The sequence below is a fragment of the Tripterygium wilfordii genome, chromosome 23 (assembly GCF_013401445.1).
Source record: "Tripterygium wilfordii isolate XIE 37 chromosome 23, ASM1340144v1, whole genome shotgun sequence".
NCBI classification, from domain to species: domain Eukaryota; kingdom Viridiplantae; phylum Streptophyta; class Magnoliopsida; order Celastrales; family Celastraceae; genus Tripterygium; species Tripterygium wilfordii.
Genome location: NC_052254.1, coordinates 3,993,308 through 4,010,580, shown reverse-complemented (window position 1 = coordinate 4,010,580; position 17,273 = coordinate 3,993,308). Strand labels below are relative to the sequence as shown.

At 36.2% G+C, this 17,273-nt stretch overlaps 1 protein-coding gene across 1 annotated transcript in view; it reads left to right on the top strand.

Moving 5' to 3' along the window:
• The window catches only part of LOC119992686 (probable disease resistance protein At4g27220), a 34,720-nt gene extending 34,487 nt beyond the window's left edge, over window positions 1-233 (top strand). Inside the window, exon 8 of the mRNA XM_038839481.1 lies at window positions 207-233. Coding sequence (XP_038695409.1) covers window positions 207-233 — 27 coding nt within the window. The remainder of the gene's footprint in view (window positions 1-206) is intronic.
• The last annotated feature ends 17,040 nt before the right edge of the window (window positions 234-17,273 follow it).

Below are 17,273 nucleotides of genomic sequence, written 5' to 3'. Positions count from 1 at the left end.
AAACTCTGCTTCAAAGATCTAAAGTTCAAATATATATATATATATATAAATATATATATTTGCAAGTATGCACTATACTCGCATGTTGAGTGAATAATTCCTCCTTGGCTTTTTTACTTTCAAATAATATTTTTGTTGACGTGAGTTGATTGGAGTAATTATAGGGATTTGATGTTGTTGACATGAGTTGATTGGAGTAATTATAGGGATTTGATGTTGTTGACATAAGTTGATTGGAGTAATTATAGGGATTTGATGTCCTAATTTGTATTGAATTCACACTCAGTAATTTCCCATGATTGTAGGTGAGTTATCATATATATATAAATGTATACTCGTGTATAATGTATTAAGTGAAGCCGATTATTCTCTTGTCCATATAGCAGTCAGTTTTTTCATATTTTCTACATGGTATCGAAGCAGGGATCTTAGGGTCTCTACTCAACTTGAAACACTAGCCAAACACCTCTTTCTTTATCACCATGGAAAACCCCGAAAACTCCACTGGTACTACATCCACCAGTGCTACATCCACCGGTGCTAACTCCACAAACAACCTATCCATTGAAGACTTGACTTCAAGATTAACACAACTACTTACCCAGACACAGATCACACCGACTCCAATACCTACTCAAGATTCTTCCGCTGCACAAATTGGAATAAAGATGGATGGCACCAACTATCCATTATGGTCCCAAGTTGTAGAGATGTTTATCTCTGGGAAAGACAAGTTGGGATATATCAATGGAGAATACAAACAACCTGAACAAACAGATCCGACCTACCGAAGATGGCGAACTGAAGACTCCATTGTCAAAGGTTGGTTAATAAATTCTATGGATCCAGGGCTGATTAGCAACTTTATCAGATTCTCTACAGCAAAGGCAGTATGGGATGCACTTGCTACAACATATTTTGATGGCACAGACACTTCTCAGGTATATGATCTGAAACGGAAGGTATCCCGGCTTAGACAAGTCGGTGGATCCATTGAGATGTACTACAATAGTCTCCAAGGATTGTGGAGAGAAATTGATTTTCGACGACCAAACCCGATGACATGTGAGAGTGATATTTGCAAATATAATTTGCTTATACAAGAAGATCGTGTATATACATTCCTGGATGGCTTGGATGATCGCCTTGATAAAGTCCGAAGTGATGTACTCCAGACGAAACCGTTTCCCACAGTGGAGCAGGCATATGCATCGGTTCGTAGAGAAGATTTAAGACAGTCTGTGATGATAGGCACGTGGGATGTATCAACTGGAGGAGTGATGGCATCAAAAGGAGGCACACGAACAACGGGACGTGTTGGAGGACAAAACCGGCCCAGTTCAGATATGACCCAACAACCTCCCTCTTTACTACTGATGCCGCATGGAACTGGACACTCTGGAAGTGTGGGAAAACCAGTCTCCAAGTCTAAACCTCAATTAGAAGGTGGAGGGTGCACACACTGTGGTAATCCTAAACACACTTATGAAACTTGTTTCAAATTGCATGGCTACCCAGAATGGTGGACTGAATTCAAGGCTAAGAAGCAACGTGAAGCTGGTGGAAAAGGTGGTGTTTCTGGTCGGGCAGCACTGGTTAATGCCGAACCTCAGCTGTCCTTAATTCCACAGGTAGAATCTCCCATTGACGGCTCTACAACACTCAGTGATTCAGGTAACTGTGGCTATTCTCTACTTAGTACTAGTCACCGTAATCATAATGGATGGATACTAGACGGAGTAATATTGCCAACGCAAATGGGGTAGAGTATCCGGTCACAGGAGCTGGCACTATGGCTTTGTCACCATCCTTATCATTATCTCATACTTTACTTGTTCCGTCTCTTTCAAATAAGTTGCTATCTGTTGGCCAAGCTACTACAGAATTGAATTGTTGTGCACTAATGTATCCGGGCTTTTGTTTTCTTCAGGATATTCTTACCAAGGAGATAATTGGTCGTGGTACTAAAGTAGGGGGGTTATACTACATGGATGACTTCAGTCCAGGCAGGGCTAACAGTATGCAACATTCAACTGGTGTGAAGACAAGACAGATTTGGTTATGGCATCGTCGTTTGGGGCATCCATCGTTCACTTACTTGAGGCATTTATTACCTGATTTATTTTCAGATTTGAATGACTCCGATTTTAAGTGTGACACTTGCATTTTGGCGAAAAGTACCCGTGTGTCTTATGCTTTAAGTTCCAATAAGAATGCTACTCCTTTTGATTTAATTCATTCTAATGTTTGGGGACCCTCTCCCATTTCTACTCAGTCTGGTACTCAATGGTTTGTTACTTTTGTTGATGATTGCACACGGATGACATGGATTTATTTGATGAAACATAAGCATGATGTGTTCAATATGTTTCAGATCTTTCATACTATGATTCAGACCCAATTTTCCGCTAAAATTCAGATTCTTCGATCTGACAACGGTGGAGAATATGTTAATCAAGATTTCAAACGGTACTTTCAAACTCGTGGCATTATTCATGAAACTACATGTTCTCAGACACCACAACAAAATGGTATTGCTGAGCGCAAAAATAGACATATTTTAGAAACTGCTCGGGCTCTTCTTATTGGAGCTCATGTGCCTCGTCAGTACTGGGCTGATGCTGTATGCACGACAATCTATCTCTTGAATCGCATGCCATCGAAAGTGTTAGACTTTCAGACTCCTTTGCAAGCACTTTCTGCACACAGCCCACTACCATCTATTTTGATGCTTGCTCCTCGTATTTTTGGATGCACTGCCTTCGTACATCTCCATAAAAATCAGTGTACTAAGCTTGATCCTTATGCTATACGTTGCATTTTTTTGGGATATGGGACAAATAAAAAAGGTTATCGTTGTTATCATCCTGCCACCCGCCGGATGTACGTAACCATGGATGTTACTTTCTTAGAATCTGAGACATATTTTTCTCCTTCGGGTTGCAATTCTCCTCTTCAGAGGGAGGTACGAAGTGAAGAGCAGAATTGGCCACTGCAAAGTCCAGTTGAGCATGAGCAGGAGCAGCAGCTCATTACAGTGGGTCCGGGTGGTCTGGGTTTGGTTGAGGTTGAGAGCAGAACATCATCAAATGTTGAGCAGCAGTCTATCTCGAAAGGTGAGATTGATCAGTCGAGAATGAGTGAACCAGACGAGCATAATGTGGCAAAGACTGGACCAGAAGACCCCCCTTACTTTACAGTACCAGACGTCCAAACTCCTGAGAATATTCCTGAGGTAAGCTCTCCTACCACTCCTCCATCCATATATGTTACTGACATTCCTACTAGTTATCAATTACCTCCCAGGCACAACCGGGGGAAACCACCGGACCGATACTCTCCAGATTACAAGGTGAAGAAGTCACAATATCCGATCGCAAATCATGTGTCTTCTCAAAGATTATCTGCTCCACTAAAAGCACTAGCATATCACTTATCCTCCGAGTTTGTACCCAATAAAATTGAAGAAGCCTTGACCAATCCTAGATGGACTCGGGCAATAAAAGAGGAAATGGAGGCATTACAAAACAACCAGACGTGGACTCTTACTCCTCTGCCGAGAGAGAAGAAAACAGTGGGGTGTAGATGGGTCTTTTCTATCAAATACAAGGCAGATGGATCCGTTGAAAGATATATGGCGAGACTTGTGGCGAAGGGATTTACACAAACGTATGGCATTGACTATCAAGAGACATTCTCTCCAGTGGCCAAACTAAATACAGTTAGGGTACTACTATCCTTAGCTGCAAATTTGGATTGGCCATTACATCAATTTGACGTAAAAAATGCCTTCCTCCATGGCGATCTCAAGGAGGAAGTATACATGGATATTCCACCTGGATATGCTACATCGCCACAAATGACGAAGGTTGTGTGTAAACTACAGAAAGCGTTGTATGGCCTAAAGCAATCACCTCGTGCATGGTTCGGGCGATTCAGCTTAGCCATGAAGAAATTTGGTTTTAAACAAAGCAATTCTGACCATACTCTATTTTTGAAGCACCGAATGGAGAAGGTAACAGCCTTGATAATCTATGTTGATGATATGATAATTACAGGAAGTGATGAAGAGGAGATTTCAAGACTTCAAGAACACTTGGCAGCAGAATTTGAGATGAAGAATCTCGGAGGGCTTAAGTATTTTTTGGGTATTGAGGTAGCTAGATCAAAGCATGACATATTCCTATCCCAAAGAAAATATGTACTAGATCTTCTCTCAGAAACTGGATTACTGGATTGCAAACCTGCATATACTCCGACAATACAAAATCATCACTTGGGTGAATATCCTGATCAAGTTCCCACTAATAAAGAAAGGTACCAAAGGTTAGTTGGAAAACTAATTTATTTATCACATACACGACCAGATATTTCATATGCAGTTAGTGTAGTAAGCCAGTTTATGCACAATCCAAGTGAGGATCATATGGATGCAGTAGTTCGTATACTTCGATATTTGAAGTCATCTCCTGGAAAGGGACTGATGTTCTCAAAAAATAACCATCTGGACATTGATGGTTATACAAGTGCAGAGAGAAAAAATTCTATGGACATTGGGGGTTATACGGATGCAGATTGGGCAGGAAGTATCACGGATAGAAGGTCTACGTCAGGGTATTTTACTTTTGTGGGAGGGAACCTAGTCACTTGGAGGAGTAAGAAGCAGAAAGTTGTGGCGTTATCTAGTGCGGAAGCTGAATTTAGAGGAATGGCCAAGGGACTCTGTGAATTATTTTGGTTAAAACACTTGCTTACAGAGATTGGTTATCCACCAGTGTCGGCGATGAACTTGTTGTGTGATAATAAGGCAGCCATAGATATTGCTCAAAATCCCGTTCAACATGATCGTACAAAGCATGTTGAAGTGGACCGACACTTTATCAAGGAAAAGCTTGAAGCCAAGATAGTTCAATTTCCATTTGTTAAATCTGAAGATCAACTAGCAGATATATTAACAAAGGCGGTTTCCAGCAGGATCTTTCACAACTCACTTACCAAGTTGGGCATTGGAGATATATATGCACCAACTTGAGAGAGAGTGTTGACGTGAGTTGATTGGAGTAATTATAGGGATTTGATGTTGTTGACATGAGTTGATTGGAGTAATTATAGGGATTTGATGTCCTAATTTGTATTGAATTCACACTCAGTAATTTCCCATGATTGTAGGTGAGTTATCATATATATATAAATGTATACTCGTGTATAATGTATTAAGTGAAGCCGATTATTCTCTTGTCCATATAGCAGTCAGTTTTTTCATATTTTCTACAATTTTGACAGGAGATATTCCCCAACCTGGAACAACTTGTTGTTGGGCATAGTGCTTTCAATGAGATATTCCCAAATGGAGGATTCATTGGCGAGGCTGGAGAGCTCTCAACATTTAGCAGTCTCGAAATTCAGTTTCCGTCCTCACCGCTGTCACTCCGCAATTTGATTGAACTGAAAGTATATAGATGTGACAAATTGGCTTACTTAATGTCTTGCTCGACAACTAAAAGCATGATGCAGCTCAAGAAATTGAGGGTATATGAATGTGCTATGATGACGTCCATTGTAGAATGTGCCGGGGAAAGTGAGACAGAGGATGATATTATTTTCCACCAACTGGAAGAAATATATATTTATCGTATGCCAAACCTTTCAAGCGTCTGCGGCTCAGGGAAACATGCCTTCAAATTACCATCATTGGAAAAAGTAATTGTTGGAAATTGCCCCAGTCTGAAAACTTTTTGCAAGGGGCCACTTTCCACTTCCACTTTTAAGCTCTGGAGTCGCCATGTATCATCTTATGAAGAGCGTTGGAATGGCGACCTTAATACTACCATACAGACCTTGTATAAAGAAATGGTATGCATCTTCTTTTCGCTCTTACTGTCCAATCAAGTTGCACTCACATGCATTTTATATGTTATATATAGATTAACCATAACAAAAACCTATTTGATTCAAACATATTTGTTGTCTTTAATTAGTTTGGCATCAATAGATCAGTCATACGGATTGATGCTTGGGTTTTAGGAAAGATTCGACTGTGGAACTGGATTATTAGAGGGTGGAGTGGATTCTTTGTTTGATTTTAAGTTTCTTTTTATCCAAACACTCATTTGTATACAGGTTATATTGCAGAGACAAAAGGCACAACACTCTTGTCATCTCCGCAGAAGTCACATCTAGACATTGTCAATGAGATTAATTAAACCTTTCTGATGCTTACACTTTACACAACCCCCCAATCATATCATTTCTTTCAATTCCATTTTTAATCAACAAGACATTAAAGGAGAAACTGTAAAGGGGGAGTGATTATCATAAAAAGAACCAAAACAGATAATGGAGATAAATATAATGCATCATAAGTCATAACAAAACCACAACTCATAATCTAGATAAATTTAGCTTTATTTCTTCCTTTTACACATCTTGTCGATCATAGCATTTGATGGTGATTGCACTAAGTTGGATTGAATACCTGGTGAGGCTTTTCATGATCAACACTTGGTGCAACTCTGGGAAATGAGATTGATGTTTGCAGTTCTTGGCATTTTAAAAAGTTAAATTTCCTGGATGATGCATAACGGAAGGTATGTTACTCCTGATAGAAAGAGATCCAGTCCTTATTTGATTTGCAGAAGGCATATGATAAGTGTTCAATGGTAAGGGTGCTGAGAGAAATGGTGCTGAGAGAAATGGTCTTGGCAGGACTAGTTGCTACTTGTTTTTGTAGATCTAATGAAGGATGCAGATTATAGCCTGTTTGGTAGAGCTTATAAGTTAGTCTATAGAGAGCTTATAAGTAGCTTATCTGGGGTGTATGAGCAAGCTAGCTTATAAGTTTTGGTAAGTTGCAAAAAAAAGTTTCCAATTGAAGTTTATTTTAGAGTTTTTGTTTATTATTCTTTATTTTCTTTTATTAAAATACTATAAAAAATTTTAAATTGAGATTTAAATTTTGTATATATAAAAATATCTTCTAATTTATATGTTTAAACTTAAAATTAAATTTCATAAAATGAGATTTACCAAAATTTTTATAAAATAACAAATTACATTGATTTATACTGTTCTCATTTTTTTTATTCTCTCTCTCAAATTAAATTTAAATCTTCTTTTTCATACTTATATGCTAATATTAGATATAAGTTTCACCAAACAGTGGAGAGTGAGTTTGTTTACAGTATATAAGTTAGCTTATTTTCTCATGTGATAGTTAGTTTATTTTTCACAGCTCATAAGCTAGTTTATTTTGACAACAAATAGTTCTACCAAATGGAGCCTAAAATAATGATTTGCACCAATGGAAATTTGCCATTGGTCAAGTGATTTTTAAAGAGATTTAACATTGTACATACTATTTTTGTGGTGTACGAGTTTTATGAACAAAATTGGTGAAGTATGCACTTGTTATTAGCCATTGTGAAATGTTCTCTTTGAATCACAGTGAATGTCCTAAAAGTGAGGCCGTCACTGCAATCTCACCAAATCATATAGTTGGCGTGGTCCCTTACACGAGGAGTATCTAGTTGTAAAAGTTTTGTCTGGTCGATGGTTTTTAGAAACTTAAAAATTATAACAAAACTAGTACTATGACTCCGTTTGTTAGAGTAATATTTCAAGTAGCATAAAGTAGTGTTTTTTTGGAGTATTTCGAACTACTATTTAAAGGTAGCATTTCATCTTTCTTAACCTGCAAATACGCAGAATTGTCCACCCTCGTCATATGTCAAGTATACCCTAAACCATTAATTGCTACATTACCTAAATATTTTCAAAAGCTAATTAATCAAACAATTACTACTAGCTTCATTGTTGTTTTGCAAAACTCGTTTGAGAACTGGAAAATGAAATATAGATTTGAGAGGATTCCAAAATAGCCCAATTTGATCACCTATAACCAACTTCCTCCCATCACAAACTCCCTACTCCATTCACCGTTAAAAATATAATTGTTTGATTTTGGCCATCTCTTGAACTCCATTGGATATTCACCCTGCCCAAAAGAGAAAAAGATGCACATGCTAACGAAAAACCCTGTCAAAAGGAATTTCTAACATTTTTTGTGAGTTTTGCGGGATTGGAAGGAGTTGGTAAAGCTTGTGGATGCCCGCTACTCCCTTTGAAAAGTCATATAAAGGGTCCTGCTCCGGTTTCAGATCAGGTAACGATTGTGGCATTTCATTTTTTTTGAATCCATGCCGCAACAATGTTTGGTTTTCTTCTGTGTTAACATTTTATGCCTTCTGCGTTGACGTTATGTTTTGTTTTATGTAGATAGAACCGATATTGTTGATGAGGCAATTACATTCTTTCGTGCCAATGTCTTCTTCAGAAACTTTGATGTTAAGAGCCCAGCTGATAATTAAGCTCCTTATTTACCTAACGTTATACATCAATGTTGCTTTGAAGAGGCTTGAGGGCTGCAGGACTTTGGCTGAAGTGACCAAGGCAATCATTAACTTGGGTTTGGAGAAGGTTCCTGTTCCCGGAGAACCTGGATTTCCTTTTCCAGGTCTTTTCCCCATCCCTCAATCTCGACAGGAAGCAGGTAAACCTCCTCTCTCTGTTAGATGACTTTGTTATAATGACTTACATAAAGGCTTGCCTACGTTGGAAGTGCTGAAAATTTTGTGCGACTTTTATCAAATTGTTATTGTTTGGCTGACCATATCTGACATCAAAGAATCTTTAACTTGTTTCAAGGTTCATTCCCCCATCTACTACAGGAGCTTTATGCACAAGTGTTATTTACCTTTTGCATTAAGATCTTCCTATTTCTAAACTCAAAAGTCAAAACACAAACCCTATGGGTGCTACATCTTAGAGAGAGCCACTTATCGGTTTGCTGCTATAACCCCTGAATGCTTTGAGAATATGGTTTTAGTATTAATTTGGCCTCTTTCAAATAACGAGTCAGTCAATTATGGCTATCTTGTTACTGCACCCACCTTTACATCTTTGTTATGCTCTCCACCCGCCCAATATTTGCAATCCCCAATTCTCACTTCTTGAATGGTGCGTGATGGCTATCAAGTTGATTCCAGGCAACTGGTTTCTACTTGAACTTAATTTGATTCTCAGCTTCTTATTCTCATTGCAGAAGTACAAGTGGGCAAGGGATGTTACAAGGATTAAAATTTAAGCGATTGTTATTAATTCTGCATTCTTTTCTTGTCTCATATGCTGTCTTGTGAAAACTCTTGGTGTCACTCTCATACTAGACGATCTGTGTTTCAGGCAGCGGTTGGCTTTGAGATTTATTACCAAATCAGTTGGTGTCCTTAAAACACTTTTCCTTTTGAACTTTTCATTGCAGAGCTATTCAGAAACTATATGAAGCAGATAAGGGAGGAAACAAGCGGAAGACTGTTGAGTGTTGCATACAGACCCAATGGAACTCCAAATAAATGGTGGTTGGCATTTGCCAAGAGGAAGTTCATGAATATCATTGTGCCTTGAACATTTTCTGTGAAAGCCTAAGAGGTTACTTTCTAGGACCCATATAAAAACGATAGTAACGAGCTGTGAAAGACTCTACATTGGAAGGGGTATGTTACTCTCTTAGTTTTCATCGCAATCACAGTTAGTTACTTGGTTGTCGATGATATAGGTGAAAATGGCCAATTCCGGTATATATACTTTCGATGGACAATGTGTGCTCTTGTGATCTCCATTTCTTGTGAACTAATGGACTAGAAACACAAGATCATCATGCACAATGATGCTCTTTGCAGTATTTTGCTTTGGTTATTTAATCAAGTTAATGCCCATGTTTTCATTGAGGGGTTTGTGGGAGTAGCAACAAAGAGAACTGCCATTCTTGTGTCGTGTTATTGATTTGTGGTTTAGGGTCCCATTTATGATGAGACTGTAACAGGTGGGAATTCAAGTGAATACCAGATGCATCATTATACATTAGAGTAAAGTAGGTATTTTGTAGTTCTTTTTTACGTAAAAAAAATAGAAGCTGAATTCTGTTTGCTTCACATGAAAGATTTTATAGAGCAGCAACGAAAAGAGACTAAATTGTGAACGCCTTGCTTGAAATATATTTCAATTAATTGGAGATGGTGTCTTTGTTTTTGAACCACTTACGAGTACATAATCTCGAGAAAACTGATTCATAATCTCGAGAAAACTGATTTGTGGTTGTGGAATGTTTTTGACAGTGGACACGAATATTGTGAATTGAAATTTGCCAAATTTTCAAGAGTCGAAGGGAACTAGATTGATCAGGCTGATACTTTAATTTGCAATTTGTAAATTAACAAACCTTGAGGATAATGTTTTTCTATAGGATAGAGGAATGTAACGACCCCCTCTTGACATTATTATTTTATGTTATTATTCTTATTTTATTATGATTTCATAATTAGAGTAAACTAAGGTTAGGTAGGGTTAGAGCACTATAAATAAGGCCTCAAAATGATTCATTACTTTTGATTTAACCAAATTATTGGGTGTGTTACCTATTACTATAAAAAAGATGGAATTTTGTTTTTGGGTAATAAACAAAAAAATATATTGTTCAATTTATCATGCAAAAAAATTATAAGTGTATAATGTATTAATATATATTGAAATTCTCTCATGTAAATCAAAAGTGTGAACTTGTTTTTCAACCATAGTTGCAGCGGCTAGCAAATGTATGAACCTCACTTTTATTGTGTTTTATTACCACCGTTGGATTATGTGTTCAGAGAGTGGTTTATACATTTATAATTTTTTCTGAATTTTTTTATTTTTTTTTTGTTGCATAGTTGGATCTAGAAAAAGCTCATTCATATAGCTGCATTTGTATATGAATTATACATTTATAATTCATATAGTTACTGTAAGCTAGTTCTGTTCAACGTGGATGGTAAAACCAAAAGATTTAAAGATTCCTGTTGTAGAATTTCCAAAAAATAAGAGTCAAGATTAGAATAAAAAAATTTTAAATCATTATCCACACATTGTTTGTGCCTTGTAGGGATGTGTTTTCCACCCAAAAGGTCCAGCATCACAGTTGTATAACTGCATATCACACTCTCTAGAATGACCCTACCTGTCATAATGTAGTGTACCCAAATCATCGGCAACAATTTACTCTCAATAGCATTTATATTATCTTTTCATGTTTTTTTTTGGAAACAGGGATTTGAGGAGGGGATAAGATTCGAACCCACGACCTAATGTGTGGATGATCTCTTACATGTAATGTGATTTCCGTTCAACTAATGGCTCACTTGTTATTATCTTTTCTCGTTATCCGAAGTGTAAACTCACTACTCCTAGTTTACAGTAAAGTGCAAACTAAAGAAAATAAGGTCCAGTAAGGGCACCTCCAACAGTTACTCTAAGTTGGTATATACTGTAAATTTAGAGGACCATTTGAAGTTTTTAACAAGAAATCATGCTCCAGCAGATACTGGATAAAATACTGTAAAACTGCATTCATGAACAGTGAAACGGTAGATCTTCCGTTTCACTGTTCAATACTGGATCTTATATTTCGATTAAAATATCTATTTGTTTTGTATCCTTTTGTCGTGTTCTATAATTTTCTGAACCTTCTTGTTACGAACTACTACGTGTACACCGTGGTCTTGGGTTGGATTTTATCAATTATGGATTCCAAATTTGTCAATTTGTCAACATAAATCCGAGAGAGAGATTATAGTGGGTTGGGTAATAACATTAACAATTACTCATCCACAAAATTAGAATTGAAAAAGACACATAATTACTCGTCCACAAAAATAAATATAAAATATATAAAATATTGAATAAGTTAATTATTAATATATATTTAATTTTACAAATGTATTAATATCAATTGATGTAAATTGATTTTAAATAATAAAAATTTATAATAGAAATGAATATTTAATTAATTTAGAGAATGGTTTAGAGTATCTGTTGAGTGGTGATACTGTTAGAGAAACTGTAAATCTATGTAAAGTGTACTTTTACTGTAAATTTAGAGTTTTTGTTTAGAGTATTTGTTGTGTATGGTCTAATTTCTAACAACGCGATAGATGAACGCCTAATAGAAATTATTTAGTAAGAACCACCTACTCTACTCTTCTACTCCTGACATATAGAAAAGATTAGGTGAAAATAAAGATATATATACCTGTCCACAAAAACTTTGGAGGACCTTAAGCCAAATTTGTGTTGTAGCTTTCTCCATCTCGACCATTCAAATCATCAGCATTCTTTATCTTCATATAGATAAGAATCGTATAAGTTCGATTCCATCTACTGATAATAGATGACAGAGACGAAGATGATTAAAAGTTTGCAACTAATGAAAAGACAAAAAAGTATGTAAACAACAGACCTTCACAATAATAATGGCTATAACTCCAATGATATTTAGGAAGAGCAATGCATCCTCAATCATCTTTGAACCTTTCACCAAGCCAAACACAATTGAACCGAAAGAGAAGAAAGCTGCCAGCACAATATTTAATCGACTGAGCAATCTAAAAGGCCCATACATTTCATGACGAAACATCTCATAGACAAAGGAGAGTTTGCGTATGCAGAAAAAGAATACGAAATTACTTGTGTAGATATTTTTCAGATCCAACAGAGACGAAGAAGAAGGAGGAGGAGGAAGAAGACGAAGAAATTAATAAAGAGATAAAGAAGAAAGAAAGAGACGAAAGGGATTGGGGGAAGAAGAAAGAAGAGATATTTGTGGTAGGAAGAATGATAGAGGGTATAAAGGTAATTGGACATTCAATGGGTACTTTTATGTCCATGTGTTTTTTTTTTGTTGGACATAGATGTCCAAAAGCACTAGAGTGAATATTGACTACGCATTTGCCCTTTTTTTAACTGGTTGTCTATATAGAATCTAATGCGGATGTTCTCAGAGAAGATGTTGACTATTTTGATGGGACAATGCCAAGCCGATACCCATTAGTGTTTGGACATTTAGGTCCAACAAAAAAACACATTGATATAAAAGTACTGATAGGAAGATAATTTACCTTTATACCCCCAACCTCTTTCTTCTCTTTATTTTCTTTCTTTCTTCTCCGTCTCTCTTTCTTCTTTTTCTCTCTCTTCTTTTTCTCTTTCTTCTTCTTCGTCTCTTTCTCTTTCTTTCTTCTTCTTCTTCTCCCCTCTCTCTCTCTCTCTAGATCTCTCTCTCTAGATCTATTTTTTCACAATTTAAAGTTTAAAAAACTTTAGATCTATTGTGTTATATTCTTCATTGCTTTTATCTAGGTGTAGATGTTGGGTACATGATTTTCGTTCAGGATTTCGTTGAGTTTGTGAATGCTAGATCTGAAATAATTAATCTATCAAGTTCTGCAAAATCATTCAGACATGTTCAAGTTACTGTTTCATAATAAGCAAAACTCTTGTCATATTTCGTACTGGAGCAAATGACCTTAAAAAAAATACTCAATCTATAGTACATGGTTCTGCACTACAACGCCAATACATGAACATGATAATGTAGGTCAAAATTAGTCTAATATTAGTTTTTGCAACAGTAACATGATGATGTTATTGTTTTAAACAGGTACATGAAAGAAAAAGTCTCAAATTTAGACGATTTTGACGATGATTCGCTACATCACCACCGCCATTATACTCCCCTCGCTGAGACGCACAATGCCCAGCCAGATTTTGTCCAAAATGGCCACTGGAAAGGGAGACCCGAAGCTGGTATGTTTTGCTAGCGTAATGTTACTGTTTCAAATGGTAACATACAATCTCAGATCTGTAATAATATTGAAACAATAACATACAATCTTAGATCTGAACTCAAATTACGATCTTTAGATCTCATATTACAATCTCAGATATCATATTTCATCTCAGATCTAACAAGATAAAGACGAAAACTAATAAAAATAAGAAGAAGGATAATAAAAAAATGAAGAAGATGATTGTGGAAGTGCGATGGTTGTGGAAGAGCGGCAGTGGTGGTAGCGGCGGCGATGGTGGAGATGGAGGCAGACAGTGACAGTGGTGGAGATGGAGGCAAAGAGAATTTTGTACTTAAATGGAAAAGATAATTTTTGTTTGACTTATGTGTCCAACATTTATCAAGTGGTTATTAAAATGAAATTTTCCGTTTATTTGATACATTATAGTAGGCCTGAACGGGCCTCCAGAGGCCCAAGTCCAATAAATAATAATTAACAATTGTCTTTATGCACTAGCAAGTGAGTGTTGCACTATTATCACCATGAGATAGGACTAGTTAGTGAAGTATGCTTTATTTACAATAATATCGGCTAGTAGAAATGGAAACTGTCATGTTTTTCGAATTCGATGAAATTTGGCCAGTTGAAGCGAAATGACGAGCTAAGCAGAATTAGGCGCCCTAATCCCACCTTGGTTTTGTGAAATTTCATCGTTTAGGGCCTTAAACGGACCGTTTTGTGTTTTAGGGGCATTTTCATAATTTTATGTTTTTCATCATGTTAGGGTTTTAGCAGTCATTATCTTTCATTTTATGAAGCATATTAAAAGCCTAGAGAGTTTTATCTCAATTTCAGGTGAATTCCAATGTTGCTCATTTTAAGACCATCACCAATAACTCAATTTGTGCTTGCAATACGAATTCAAGAAAGTTTGATACAATCGGAGATGATAAGGACCACGATGGAGATAACATGTGCATGGAGACTGTTATGGTTCAATAAAATTGGGTTATCGATTTGCCAAGAAAACCTTTATGCAGGTTATGACTACTACTACTTCTCTCGGTTAGGTTTGATTGAGATTAGGGTTTTATTATATATTCTAATTATGGTGATGTTTCATTTGCTTTGATGACTGATTGCTCTGAATGTTATGTTAATAAATAACTTATTAGTTCCTTATTTTACCATTGGGATACTAATTGGCTATCATGTGTGGAAAATACAAAATACTATCCATCTATACTTTTTATGTGGTGCTTTGATGATACAATTGCAGGTCAATGCTTTGACCTTGGAGAATGTTATCCTTTTGCAAAAAAAAAAATTGAATAAAATGGTGCTCCTAGGCGGCTAGGCCTTGATGTCATATGAGAGTTCAAATTTCAAACTATTTTGAACTTCATCATGCACACTGAGTCCTTGATATCTAAAAGTCTTAACTACGGCAATTCTAAGTATTTTCAAAACTAACAACCACACTCTCGTTCTAATACTCACTTTACTCAGTGTCTTGAGAAGATGAAGTGAGGATTTGAACCAACTGACCAATTACTTAACCAAATTGAACCGTAATTATTTAGTGTCCTGCAGACAAATAAATATTTTAATCATATCAATTTAACATATTACAAAGTACTCATCTAAAGTTTATCGATTCACCTATCTAATGGTAGGTGATATCACCTATCTAGCTAAAAGCTGATCACATTTGTTTCCTTCTCAAATTTATGATTTTATACGATGAAAATATAGCCATGCATGTTATTGAATTATTTCAGCAAACATAGACATATATTTTTTAAAATAATATAGTGCCCATTAGACCTTGTCTGGGTATGACACCCAATGTCTTAGCTTTGGTTGCTTTGGGCTAGGGCTAGGGTCGGCCCTGATATAGAGATCGTTTGCCATTGTGTCAAAGAGAAAGCTAAGAAGGAAATTGAACTAAAACACATTACCACTACTTTTAAACCTGCAAACATCTTTACCAAACCCATGTCAATAGCTCAATTCCGTCGTATCATGTCCAAGCTGAACATGATTGAAACCCATGTTCAACTTGGAGGGGGTGTTAGGAAACCTCTTTGTTCTATGTCTGTTCCCACCTTTTCATCTCTCGGTTACGACATCATTTCTTTTCTTTTAGTCCAACGACGCAGTTTTCTTCTTGATATATTCGGAAAGTTGAATGATGTGATGTTTGTATTATTTTATTTTCTTTTTGAATCAAGATGACCGTCAATCATCTTCTTCCATATATTGACTTTCTATCTTTCCCGTTGTCTTGTAACCGTTTGGACAGCTGTTGCGGATTTGCACTCCGAAAATTGATTTTAAGAGGGGTTTGTAGGCATTAAATGTTTGTAACTAATGGAAATCAACTTTGTAAGGTAGAAAGGTATTTTGACATGTAAAAAAGTCAATAAAACCCTAGGAGAAGGGTTTCTTCTCATTCTCATTCTTTCATTTAGCCACCATAGGAGTAGTGTACGTACTTTTAGGTAGTTTCTCCCTGTAGATTTCTTTATTTTTCTTGGTGCTTTCTCTTAATTTTGTATAAACTCTAATTTATATGACAATAAATTGGATGTTTATTGCAACAATCATGAATGGCTAATTTGATTTCTACTTTTACAAAAAATTCAAGCCTGTCGCTTTCCTTTCTTGCAACAAATTCAGGCATGTCTTTCCTTATATTTTGGGGTTTTATCCATAAGGACCAAATTTAAAAGTTGTATTCAAACAAGGACAATCTAAAAATACTTTAGAAAAAATGACAAAGCCTAGCAACTTACCAAAATACCCTCTCTCCTTCTTCCTCCTTTCTTCTTCTTCTTCCTTCCTCTTCCTTGCGCCTCCATATGAAAAGTTGACCGTCCGACCATCATTTTCGACAAACGAACTATCAAAATGAATCTCTAAGTCAGCCCGATCAAAGCCCAGTCATCACCAACAGTAGAAAATCACTTTAGTCATCGAAAAATTTTTGTGAAATCACGGTCACCGTTTGAAAAAGAGCTAGATTCAGTCAATACGGCCAACGTTGACGACCATCAACATCTCCAATCAACTCCACAAACCAAGGCGCATCACCTTTGGGATTTTATTGTTTTTTCGAATTTTTTTTCTTCTATTTATCGGATATGAATCTGCAGATATTATATCTGTTTCGTATATGATATTATATATGTTTTGTATCTGTCAATATCTTCTGAAATCGAATATGAATCTACGGATATTATATCTGTTTTGGATTTGTTCAGATATGTTATCGGTTTTGGTCATTTTGGAACTTCAAATAGATAACATTTCGTTAAGGACAAATAACAATTTAACAAAACAGATAACATTTAGCTAGACAGATAACATTATGACAGATATCAAATTAATCAAAACAGATAACATATCACGTGCACTCTGCACAACTCACATCAGAACCAAAAAACCACGAAAATCACCACAGAAATTGTCGAAAATAATGATGTGATGACAGATCAAAGGAAAACAACAAGATCTACAAGTCTCGTGGTGAGTATGAGTAGATCTAGATCGAACACAATAAAAATCCGGATGAAACATCACTAAAAAATGCCATAGAGCTCTCGCATAAGCCAC